The sequence below is a fragment of the Erpetoichthys calabaricus genome, chromosome 8 (genome assembly GCF_900747795.2).
Source record: "Erpetoichthys calabaricus chromosome 8, fErpCal1.3, whole genome shotgun sequence".
In the NCBI taxonomy this organism is placed as follows: Eukaryota; Metazoa; Chordata; class Cladistia; order Polypteriformes; family Polypteridae; genus Erpetoichthys; species Erpetoichthys calabaricus.
Window position 1 is genome coordinate 156,498,281 of NC_041401.2, and position 13,555 is coordinate 156,511,835.

Sequence of the window (13,555 nt, forward strand, 5' to 3'; positions counted from 1 at the left end):
GCCACAATGTGTTTCAAAAATGTCTGCCAAATCATAAGACCTGCTGATAGTGTTTATATTTGTTTTGTTGTAATTAATAGATTATTTTTAACCATAAGGCAGTGCAGTTTTTCCCATTTTTTTATGGTTGCTACAGTTTTCTAGTAGTGCTTTTCTTGTTAGCAAAAACTAAAACAAAGCAAGTCGTTAATGACAAAACAGTCATTTTGTAAACTTAAACAAAAGATGTTTCAAAGTTAACTTAATGAAAATGACAAAATAAATATATCAAAAGTAGTTTTTGTAATTTTAATGTTCACCACACTTGTCTTTGTGCATAATGTACATGTGAGCGTGAAGTTGCACAGTTTACATTTAAAATTGTGTGGCCCTGATATTAGCCTAGGGAGAGAACATTGTTTCGTGTGTATGTGTAAGAAGCTATCACTGCTGCCATTAGAATCTTGCTATTTGCTGCCATATTCTGTGGATTTCTTTACTCATTTTCAGCTATCAGCCAATTTTCCCTTCTAGAACTAAGATTGAACACCTCATTTGCCAGGGACTACTTGTGTGGCAAGTCACAGATACCTCACAAGTTGTCAGCGAGTTGACAGTTTTCACTAACCTTCAACAAAAAGGTTCTTAAAAGCATAGCACTTGTTCCTTTGGAAGATACATCTCGGTAGTTTGAAAGTTACAGCCATGGAGGATTTGTCAAGCTTTAACAGATTTAAACTTAGTCAGTATTTAGACTGAAAAAACAAAAAAATACAATGTTATTATCTTTATTCACCAAAGATGGTAGAAATTTTAGCAACCACCGTCATGACCTGTACCACCAGTTTATAAAAGCATGTGACTGTAATTTCTCACTACAATAAGTTTTAAAGGTCTGATTTTGATCTCCTACAATATTAACAATTACTATTATTATTATACTAGCTGTGAGAAATTTTCTAAGTTGGTGGGCCTCAGTTATTGTGCCACTGGTTAATCAGATGTATCAGAAGTACTATGTAACTAAGTTCTTCATATATAGTACCTGGTGGTGTTGGTGTGAATGAGATTGCAGCAGAACTCTGTATTAAAGCAGTATTCAGTAAAGTGGCAAAGGTGATTTAAAGTTGATTTATTCAAAGCTGAAAACTGCTAAGAATCTCAACTTTTCATTAGCATCAAAGCCTAAAATGAGTACTGCCTCAGTATACAGTGAATGTGAATAAATTTTTACCAACAAAAAAAAAAGTTAAAATTTTTCCTCACTCAAAAACACTGTCCTGTTCTCTTCTTCTCACATTCAGAAAAACGGCATCTCCATCAACTATAGAAAAAAAAAATCACACTTCATTCTATTCAATTGTGGCTTGGCTCCATAGGTTAATTTGCAGTGTTTTATTTTCTGTTCATCGATTAGAATAATAATCTTAATGACGATATGCAGGTGGACATCAGTGTTGTCATTTCCAAAAATGCAAGGCTATGCACTGATAAAAAAAATTTAGTGTTATCAGTTTATCTCAGATTTATTGTCACATGTGACAACACGGCACAATATTTTTTCCCCATTTCTATTATTTATATTAAATACCTTTTTTACTGGATCAGTTGCACGAAACTGACAGCCATAGCACCGGGCAAGCACTTGCTAAACATGTCTTCCTCAAGCTTCACTGATCTTGCAGTTTTCACTTTGCTTCCACAGAAGGGCTTCATTTGCATAAACCAGCACACCCCATTTCTTTTTGTGATAACAGTCAACGTTGTAGCAAAACAAGGGATTTGGTGCATTAGAATGACTAACTCACTAGAGCATTTTTAACCACTAATATCAACAAATAAAAAAAAAGAAAAAAAAAACTTTTTTGTACAGTGTCATCAAATTTCAGTCAAACTGTATATATTAATAAATGTATATATATATAGCCATATATATAATACAATATATTTAGTTGCTAGTTATAAATGTTTATTCATGCCACTTGAAAAAGAAAATAACTGCCTTTTTTGCAAGGATACTGCATGCTCGCTGGTAGTATCAGTGCAATGAAAGATTAAGTAGACATTTGACATGATACAAGTGACATCAGAACTTTTAAGATGGTTATCAGTACTGATGTTTCTAATGTGGATGGTGTACTGTCACGGAGTGAGTTCCTGTCACAGAGCACCATGAGATCAGGTTTAATTGCTAGCCTAGACAGTGTTTGTATGAAGTTTGCATGTTTGTCCCATGTGGATATGATATTGTTTTATAGCTGGATATTAGAATTGTATCATTAAGCACTCTGAATTGCCAATATAAGTTTTTTCCTACATGTGCTGTTGCTAAATTACATCCTCTTGGTTTAGGCTCACAGGGAGCTACACCCTTAAAAATAATGGTTCTTTAATGATACTTTATGGTTCTTTATTGGACTGTATGGTTCTTTGTAGAACCATTGCTTGATAAAGCTCCTTTTTATTATGAGACAATTTTTTTGCATATGTGTAGAAAAAAAATGAAATTTTTAATGAATGGTAGGATACTAACAGATTAAGCCTGTGTTATTGTATGTAGCAAGAGTCCTTTTAAAACCGTAATCCATTAGTATTTTGCAAATCTGTTACCATCTTTTCATTATTATTTGCCCTATGAAGCCTGTTACAGATCTAATAAATAAATGAATCTTTCTGAAACTTTCATGTGGATTGGTCTTTTGGGAACCAAAAATGGTTCCCCCTATGGCATTGCTCTGAAGAACCACTTTGGCATCTTTATTTTTAAGAGTGTACCCAAATTTTGCATGTTGCTTTTTAAGTGAGTGATCTGGGAGCTGTCTATAACTCAGTTTTTACTTACAGAAATTCACTCTATAAAAGTAAAAGACTGTTCAACTCTGCTTCTATTATTACTGTTATTAACACAAGTTCAAGTACTGACTTGTATTTCAAGAAATAACAAGAGGATGAATTCCCTGAAAATTATACACTTTCAAAATTTGGAAATGGGTAGATGACATAGGGGCGGCACGGTGGCGCAGTGGGTAGCGCTGCTGCCTCGCAGTTGGGAGACCTGGGGACCTGGGTTCGCTTCCCGGGTCCTCCCTGCGTGGAGTTTGCATGTTCTCCCCGTGTCTGCGTGGGTTTCCTCCGGGCGCTCCGGTTTCCTCCCACAGTCCAAAGACATGCAGGTTAGGTGGATTGGCGATTCTAAATTGGCCCTAGTGTGTGCTTGGTGTGTGGGTGTGTTTGTGTGTGTCCTGCGGTGGGTTGGCACCCTGCCCGGGATTGGTTCCTGCCTTGTGCCCTGTGTTGGCTGGGATTGGCTCCAGCAGACCCCCGTGACCCTGTGTTCGGATTCAGCGGGTTGGAAAATGGATGGATGGATAGATGACATAGTAAGCATCATCAAATATCAAAAATAAATAGAGTATATGTATGCAGTGATCTTACTGCTCTTAAAGGGAATCACACAAATAAAAACTTAATTGTTTATGAAATTAGAATAAATAACAACAACAATAATAATAATAATAATATTTGCTTGAACTTACTGCAAGTTAAAGTAGCAAATGACTTCAGAGCATGTCATCTATTTGATTCTTGCATATTTTGATTATACTGGAAGCCTTAAATCTGTCACATTATCATTAGAAAATTGAGCTCTGTCACAAGACAGTAAAATTGTATATTTTAAGTTGACAGGTACAATCTGAATGATGTAAAGTTTGACAACTATATATAAAACCATGTTTTAAGTGCTCTTGTGTTAATAGTTATCTAGGAATATTATATTAGACAAGGATTATGAACCTTTATTTAATTTTCTGGTATTTACTTTTGGTTACTGCCTGTTATTACATCACAACCTCTGTATAGTTCTTCATTTTATCCTTTAGCTTTCTGCCTTGCCCTTTTTCAGCAGACATTACAATTACAAACAACTTGGAGAAACAATTTTATTAAAAGTGGGGATGTAATTAATAAGTAAGATGCTAACATAAGTTTCTCACCAGTTTAGTGGTAATAGGCAGGACAACAGACATTGTATCGTCTATTGACCTGCTTATTTGACATACAAACTGGAGTTGGTCTAGAAAATGTTAAATAATGCTAGTTTAAGAAAATGGTAAGGAATTATTAACCATTATAAGCACATTACAACATAAGCATGTTCTACTGAGTTGCAGGCATGTAATATGCCATTATGATGTTTGCAGTTTTTTAGTTTCTTAAAGATCCTGCTTACATGACTAATTAACCTTTTTATATCTTTTCTTTCTAATGATACATTTATTAAAGATCTTCTTACTTAAAGAGCTTAAACCTGAAAATGTATATGGTATGAAAGAGGTTGTGGTGTGCCTCATGTACAATAACAATCAAAAAAAAACTAAAGCTGATGATAATAGTTTATTTATATTTTCACTCTTTCATACCACTGTGTTGTATTTGCTAGCTACACAAACTTGTATAACTTAAATATTAATATTTTGCTTGTATTTGTCTTAATATATAATAATAATAATAATTCATTACATTTATATAGCGCTTTTCTCAGTACTCAAAGCGCTATCCACACAGGGAGGAACCGGGAAGCGAACCCACAATCTTCCACAGTCTCCTTACTGCAAAGCAGCAGCACTACCACTGCGCTAAAGTATTATGCAATACAATTCCCTCTTGTGTTAAACTCATCAAAGCAAAAAGTAAAAAATTAAAAGAAAATACAGTAACATTTAAAAGTTTTCTTTTTCTTTACTTACTTCATAAATGTATATAATCATCTTCAAGATTTTCATTCTGCTTTTCCTGGTGAGGGCCATGGTCGTGAGATGTTAATCTAAAAATTGAGAGATATATTCCCCTAGCATGTTCTGGATCTGACTCTATCATGGTGTCCTAAAAGGTCATATATTGTACATCTCAAAAGAACCATGTCCAGGAGGCATCCAAACCACAGGCCCAAACCACCTAAAGTGGCTCCTCTCAATCTGGAGAAGCAGGAACCTCATTTCATGAACTTGTACTCGTAATCACATTCTTTCAGTCACAAGCCAGAGCTCATCTGTAGACTTAACTACCACTCCATCACTACAGAATAACTTTCATAAGATAACTGTTGTTGCTCTGATTTATTGGTTAGTCAAACACTCCCCTCTACCCTTGTCACTGAATACTTAAACTCCTTCACCCCTTATCTAACCCCCTTAGTGACTGCTCACCCTTTACTTTATTTGTAAACACCAAGAATTCAACCCTTGTTTTCTCAAACTAGAAACTTTTAAACTTTGGCAGAGCCTTGATATCCCAGCCATAAAATTCATCATCCATGTGAACTGCATTGTCTTAATGCTAACTCTCGCTTTACAAACATATAGACCAAACTGCACACAGCAGTGGCCATAGAACACCATACATTTGTAAAAACTTTCCAAACGTTAACACTAGACACAGAGTAATAATTGTTTCCAAGTGCACAAAGCACATGTAAAAAGAATTGACAAACTCAGATAACCCCTCAAATATCTGTGCAAAATCAAAGGTTTTATCCATTTTTCCATAGTTAGAACATTAGAAGTGCTCAGTTTGCTAAGGTATAACATTAAGCAGTTGCTGGTCATTTAGAAAAATCATGAAATACATTCACCATCCATCCATCCATTATCCAACCCGCTATATCCTAACTACAGGGTCACGGGGGTCTGCTGGAGCCAATCCCAGCCAACACAGGGCGCAAGGCAGGAAACAAACCCTGGGCAGGGCGCCAGCCCACCGCAGACATTTATCATTACAATGAATAATATATATACTGTATATATAAAGAAAATCTGCACTAGACTTTGTATTAATATTCCTGAACAAAGTAATGAAGTTTTGTTAAATATAATGAAGCCTGAATTTGAATCCTAATAAAAAAATAAACATGAGTAAATGAGAATGTCATGTGATGGACTGGCATCCCATCAAGAACTGGTTCTTGCATGACAGCTGTACACTGATCTTTCAAGGGAAAAATTAGTTCAGAATGAATGTAATGCATGAATGAATGTTGTATTTTACATTCTGTATTTTATCATTCTGAGAACAGAAATTTAATGATGAATTATTCATCTTTTTTCATTAACTGCTTGGCCTGTGATCAAAGTTGTTCAGCAGTTGACCTTGTACACTTATAATAATTCCTTTCCCAGGAAGTAAACTAGATGTTCTCTATTTACTATTGGACACAGGTAGGCTTCCTTTAAGTGGTTGTAGAAGCTGCCAGAATATGCTCCAGCTCCCTGTGACCCTGACATTAGTTTAAACAGGTTTAGCAAATAGATGGACAAATGGAAATGTGCAGATCTAAAGCTTTAAAGGTGATATTCATGTGATTGTGTTGACTCTGCAAGGAATTTAATGAAGTTATTATGAAACAGGCTGTGTTTGAAAGTTAGGTAAATGGAAGGAGATAAGTAACAATGAATCTTTATTCTTATTCATTTATGTAGGCTTATCCAAGAAGTTTATTTGTAACTTGAATTAATCTTTAATTGATAAGTACTCTTAAAGATATAACAAATGTAATAAAGGGGAAGATCTGCGGCATTAAAGCATTAGAAGTCTGTAATTTATTTGACTTGTTTATTAAATAATGCCCTTCACCAAATATATTTATCTAGCTAATGCTCCCCTCATATACTGAGCAAGCATAAAACAGCATAGCAAATGCCAGAATTAGTCTCTAATTAGGCTCTAATATGATCCCTGCTGTTCTACTACCCTGGGTTATTTGTGAGTAATGCCTAAAAATTACTTGGTTAAGTATAGAAAATGCCACAAAAGCATTTGTGTAAGACATGGTTAACATTATTCTGAATGAATTAATCATGAGACTAAGTGAAAACATATACAGGTTTGGTGCTAGCTTGTTGTGTTAGACTAAAAGTTAGCCATTTCAAAAGTGACTAGATAACAGATGGATCCATAACTAAGGGAGACTTATTTGGCTACTAAATCCTTATGGAATTTTCACAAACAGTTAAAGATGTTGTAGCCACATTAACAAAGTCGAGTTAAAATCACACCAGTTACACAAATTTCAGGGTGCTCTCCCCTATGATTCTAGCTATATCTTCAGCTTGACCTGATGTGAGTAGAAGGGTGTGCAGGAGAATGCAGTGAGTATGAGAAAGTGTACGGGTCTGATGCTCCTTTTAGTGTTTTTTCCTCCTTTGTACTTGATGTTGCATGGGTAGTCATCACCACTTTGTTACCATATACTGGAATAAGCGAGTTATGAAAATGAATGAAGAGATGTCTGTTTAACACAGTACAATATAACTTATTTCTATAAAGTTATATATATATATATATATATATATATATATATATATATATATATATATATATATATATATATATATAAAAGAGATCATAAATAGTTGGGGCACCAACAGTGAACTAATTATAAATGGTGGATCTTCCCATTTTAGGTCTTTCTGGCAAGATGGTGGTATAGCCAGCAATCTTCCGGTCTGCAGAGGTCAGGTCAGGTCAGGTTGGGGATCATGCACTGATACAGCACGTTGCCACACCCACCACAAGACGAAATAGCTTGGAATCCTGGTTGGCAAACCCCCAGGCAGACACACGGTTCAGTCCCATCCTCCGGAAATGACCATCTATCTGCCGCAGCCAGGTGTTATATAGGCGTCCCCCCTTGGCCTGGTGCAGCCACCTGGGCTCACAACAGTGAGGGTTTTGAGAGCTGGATCACACTTGGGGAATCACACCACATGGCCGTAGTGCCATAACTGACGCTTCCTTACAGTGCAGGTAATGTGCCTCATTTGGGACTCCGTGAGAAACTGTTCATTTGACACAAAGTCAAACCAGTGGTACCCAAGGATTCTCCGAAGAGACGCAGTACCGAAGGAGTCCAGTCTTTGTCTCAGGTCACTGGATAGCGTCATTGTCTTGTAACCTTCCTTCTGCAGAGGAAGGAAGAGAAAAGGCATTACTACACAACCTCAACCCCTGGATCAGTGTGGAATTACCATCACTAGACCCCTTAACTTATCACCTATGCACACTTGCTTGACAGCAGATAAATATAGATAGATATGTATGTATGTTTATATATATTATATGCCACCAGGGCCAGACACCAGACACAACTCAACCACAGACAGTTCCAAGCTCAATTAAACAGTAATTTATTAACAACAATAAATTTTAAGACTTTAATTCACTAAACAATCATCAAACAGCACACCAAACAATCATCAAACAGCACACCGATATCTTCTGTCTCCTTGACATCCTCCTCCTTGAGTGTCATTCTTAATCCCTCCCAACTCTGGCTCTCTGATTCCCTTTTATCTTGAACCCAGGAATATTTGTGGGATCAAGATGCTAACCTGCAGATGCATTTCTGGGTCACATGGAAGCTGCATGTTATCTGCAAGCTTCTTTTCTATGGCCCACTCTGGCAGCACCCAAGGACCCCTACAGGGTCATCGCTCTGGGCTACACATCTCCCAGAAAACCTTGCAGGAGTCTGAATTGTGAGCCAATCAGAGGAATGCTGCCACATACTTACTTTATATATATATATATATATATATATATATATATATATATATATATATATATATATTGTGGAGGATTGCCGGCTTTCCAGTCCGGCCCTCACCCCCAGGCCGCTAGGAGGAGCCCTCCGGACAGCATATTGGTGCCCCGAGTTCCAGCAGGGCCTCATGGACTCTGTAGTTTCTATACACAGCCCTGCTGGATACCTTGGGGGCCGCCAGGAGTCGCTGTGAAGGGCCTCATGGACTCTTGTATGCCCTATAACCCGGGAGTGCATGTCAGTCACGTGACTGGAGGAAGTGACGTGCTCCCGGGATGAAGAAAAGGACTGTTTGCCCTGACCCGGAAGGAAAACGGACTTGTGGGTTTGGCTATGGAACCATTTCCGGGTCAGGGGCTATAAAAGGACTCTGGGTAAGCCCAGACACCGAGCTGAGCTGGGAGGAAGGTGGGCTAAGTGTCTGGGAGTGGAGGATTGTTATTATAGAGAAGAGTTTATTGTTTATATGAGTGTGGAGTGGAGGGTGCTTTGTGCACATTATAATAACAAAATAAATAGTTGTTATATTTTCACCTGGTCTGAAGAGTGGTACCTGAGGGTTCGAGAGGTGGCTCAACGCTACATCTGCTACTATATATATATATATATATATATATATATATATATATATATATATATATATATATATATATATATAAAATGTCATTGTTTCTTGCTTGGAGAAATATTGCTTTACCAGTTCAAAGGCTTGGTCATTGTCTTTTTAGAGTTCACATTTTCTCTCTATCTCCATATGAACTCCCTCATAATACTGTGAATATCTTCCCTATGCCAAACAAGAGCAGATAACATTAACTTGCTACTCCAAATGTTTGATGTATGAGTAAATGTGGGTGTGAAGGTGAGAGCTGTAATAAACTGGATTCCCCTAGGTAGCTGCAGGGACGTTCTTAGGCATACGCGAACTACGTATCTGTGTAGGGCCCCGACCGTGAGGGGGGCCCCCAGCCCAGCCCCGACTTACAGTTTTTTTTTTTTGTTGTCGGGCTGTGGGCCTGGGGCCCCTGTCATGCCCCTGGCACTGCAGCCGTCTATGCCAGTCCCAGGAAATTCAGTTCAGTGCATCTCTTAGTCTTATTAACAATGGTAATTTATTATCCAAATTGCAGTGTTCACCTAAATCCCTAATAATACTGTCACGCCGTCGTAACTAACAAATGCACTATAGCAAACGTTAATTTTAGAGATTCGTTTCGGATTCATTCAGAGAGATCCCCATAAAATCATGAAATATCCCTATATTACTGGCCTTTACCAGATCCAGAACAAAATCAATATTTTACCACACTGCATACACACAAGCATACATGTAGGCCTACTGGTCATATAAGGACTTTTACGGACGTTTTATTAGAACACCTTCCTGAACCCCCCTGGACCCCCAACCCCAACCACCCCCCCATCCGGGGCCTGCACATTTCTGAACCGTGTAGAGCCTCCAAACTGTTAGGAACTGCCCTGGTAGCGGGTTCAAGCCTAGCCTCTGGAATCCTATGATTTGGTAAAGATATACTTGTGTTCTTAAAATCAACAAATGAATAGCATTTAGAATGAACAAAAAACTAAAACGTTTTGTAATATTTAAAGAATCAAAAAATAGTGTAGATATTGCAGATTATTTGATATGAACTAGCTCTCCATCCATGTTAAGTTCCTGTCTTGCTCATGAGGCTGACTGGATAGGATCTGGTTGCACATGACCACTTAACTGGATGAATGTTACTTGTTTGTATGCCTAATAATGTGCCTATAAATGTCTAGCTTACTTCAAATGTATTTTCATGGGCTACAGATGAAAAAAACTTAATTGATTTTTATTGTTGCATATAATGTAAGATTATGTTTGGAAGAGAGGACTGTTGATTTGACTTAAAACCTCTCTTTTCCTTAATTTGTTTTTAGTGCAACAATGACTATGTGCCAGTGTGTGGCTCCAACAATGAAAACTACCAGAATGAATGCTACCTCCGGAAAGATGCCTGTAAACAGCAAACTGAAGTCCTGGTAGTTTCTGAAGGCTCCTGTCCAGTTGGTATGTTTTCTGTATGTTCTCTATAATGGTGATAACAATTTAAATATCTTTGATATAAAACTGAAAATATTTAGTGTAAAAATATTGCTCACCTAGGAAAAGCTTTCTGGACCATATTCAGTGCTTAGTACGTTTCACAAAGTGTAAATAGACCATAGTAATTCTTGTTTCTCATTTGCTCATTTAGAAAGATCAACCTTTTGGGGCTGTTTATATTATGAAAGCTGCAGTAAATAGGTTCAGAGAGTATAAAAAGCTTATATTTTTATGATTTGGTTTTGATCATGGCAAGTGCCTATGCCAAAGCCTTTAAATCTTGAAAGGAAGTTGAAAATTTTACCTGGTGCTTTTCATTTTTTATCTTTGATATTTTGTCTCTGTCATCTTCTTTTCTATCTCTCTCTCTATCTCAGTTACTGCCTCCTCCACTTCTCCTAGTAAGCTTTGTCTTCCTTCTCTGGACTCTGGCTCCAGGAATTGTGACAGGCTGCTCCTTTTATGTGGTCCCCAGAAGTACTTCCAGTGTTCCATAGGCATAGCCTGGGAGCACTTCTGGGTAAGGTGGGAGCCCCACTGATTTGGGCTCGCTAGTCACCACAGCACCCCATGGTGGCACCCATGGAGCCCAACAGGGCTGAGGTGAAGAACACCAGTTGTCATGATGCCCTGTGGGAATCTGTTGCACTGCTGCAACCCTGGACGTCTGCCATCTAGTGTTCTGGGGAGGTAATGCCTATGTATGCTGTCTCCCCACTGTCCTTTCATGTTGAGGGTGTCCGGGCCAAGCAAGGGTTCCACATGACATATATGTATATATACTGCTCAAAAAAATTGCTTCCTTTGACCATTATTACATCATTTTGTTCTCAATGAATCACAGGGTATTACTTAGTAAAGTTCTTCCATTTCATTCGTTCATTGAGACCCAATGTATGATATATATATATATATACCTGTCAAGAGTTTTAGAACACATCTCAGTTTTTTCTTCAAATTTAATCAGTTGAAATGCAGTAAATAGCCTAAATGGTGAAATGGTAAGCAGTAAACTGCCAAAGGTTTAAATTTAAAGTTTAGATTAGGAAAAAAAAGACATTTCAGAATTTTACAAATGGGCCTTCTTCAGGGAACAAATAATAGATTACAACCTATAGATGCTCTGCAGCAATTAAAGTAAATTAAGTCTTGCAAGCTGAAGCAAACTATTTGTACAGGTGTCCCAACTTCTGTTGTCTGTCTTAAAGAAGAGTTGGAACAAACTCTCTGAAGTACTATTTGGAAAATATTCCAGTGATAATGGCAAGAAAGTGGCAATTAACAAATCAAATGATACAAAGCATTATTACTTTTAGAAGTATAGGACTTTCGTTTAGAGAAATTTAAAAAAAAAATCAATCTCTAGCCCCGAGTTGCAGTGCTTAAAACATTAAGGGAGAAACCCTGTCCCTCCCCACTGCTATTCAATCACAGTGTTGCAAACTTCAAGAGAGAAAACTTGGTCTTAGATATTAGTGCTTGAATTTTTAATAAGGAGGCCACAGAAATTGTGTCTTAATGCTCCAAGCTACTTCTTCATGCTCCTTGCTCTTTAGTTATTACATCAGTATGACACATAGGTTGCTGACATTTATGTATTATCCATTTCAGGTATTGCTTTGCATATACATACACATATGCAAACCTTTAAAAGGGGACTAAATATAACTGATGAAAAACATGAAAGAAATGCTGAACTTGAGTGAACAGTGTAAACGACAGAAAATCATAAACATCTAATAATGATAATAATACAATACAATACAATACAATTTATTTTTGTATAGCCCAAAATCACACAAGAAGTGCTGCAATGGGCTTTAACTGGCCCTGCCTCTTGACAGTCCCCCAGCCTTGACTCTCTAAGAAGACAAGGAAAAACTCCCCAAAAAAAACCTAGTAGGGAAAAAATGGAAGAAACCTTAGGAAAGGCAGTTCAAAGAGAGACCCCTTTCCAGGTAGGTTGGGCGTGCAGTGGGTGTCAAAAGAAGGGGGTTAACACAATACAATACAATACACAGAACAGAACAAATCCTCAATACAGTATAAAAATAAAAATTTTAGAAGTACGGAGCAGAATTTAACAGTAGATGATATCACATAAGAAGATTTGGATATATTTAGAGTCCTGGAGACCTCATCCATCAAGCTGCCTCCCCCATTTGGCCATTCCATGGCTGAAACAGCGCTGGGCCAGCCAATCTGATGAAATGACCCCTCCTTCCCACGATTCCTGCGATCCTCCATCAGGGATGACTTTACCTTAGGCAGGCAAAACAACTTGACAGGTGGGCCGTGGCACCAAGTGCCACATTTCAGTACCGAGAAGAGAAACAGAATAGGTGAGGGTTAGTATCCAATTAATACTATCATGTTACTTATGTTTTAGTGCTAATGACTAACAACAGAGATGCAGTATGTACAGTTAATCAGCAGCTCTAGTCAGGGTATGCTAAACTGAAGTAGTGAGTCTTCAGCCGGGATTTAAAAGCTGAGACCGAAGGGGCATCTCTTATAGTAGCAGGCAGACCATTCCACAGTTTAGGGGCCCTGTAACTAAAAGCTCAACCTCCTATTTTTATTTTATTAATCCTTGGAATCATAAGCAGACCGGCATCTTGAGATCTTAATGTGCGCTCTGGTTTGTAAGTCATGATCAGTTCCGACAAGTAAGGCAGACCTTGGCCATTTAATGCTTTATATGTTAAAAGAAGGATTTTGAAATCTGCCCTAAACTTAACTGGGAGCCAGTGTAAGGATTTAAGAACTGGAGTTATGTGTTCGTATTTTCTTGTTCTTGTAATAATTCTTGCAGCTGCATTTTGTATTAACTGGAGGCTGTATAGAGAACCGTTTGAACATCCAGTGAACACCGCATTGCAGTAGTC

General features: G+C 37.7%; 1 protein-coding gene across 3 annotated transcripts in view; it reads left to right on the top strand.

Moving 5' to 3' along the window:
* The window catches only part of tmeff2a (transmembrane protein with EGF-like and two follistatin-like domains 2a), a 748,263-nt gene that overhangs the window by 183,581 nt on the left and 551,127 nt on the right, over positions 1–13,555 (top strand). For all 3 annotated transcript variants that reach the window (XM_051930531.1, XM_051930530.1, XM_028807628.2), the window contains exon 3: positions 10,502–10,631. In XM_051930531.1, the coding sequence (XP_051786491.1) occupies positions 10,502–10,631 (130 nt within the window). The remainder of the gene's footprint in view (positions 1–10,501; positions 10,632–13,555) is intronic.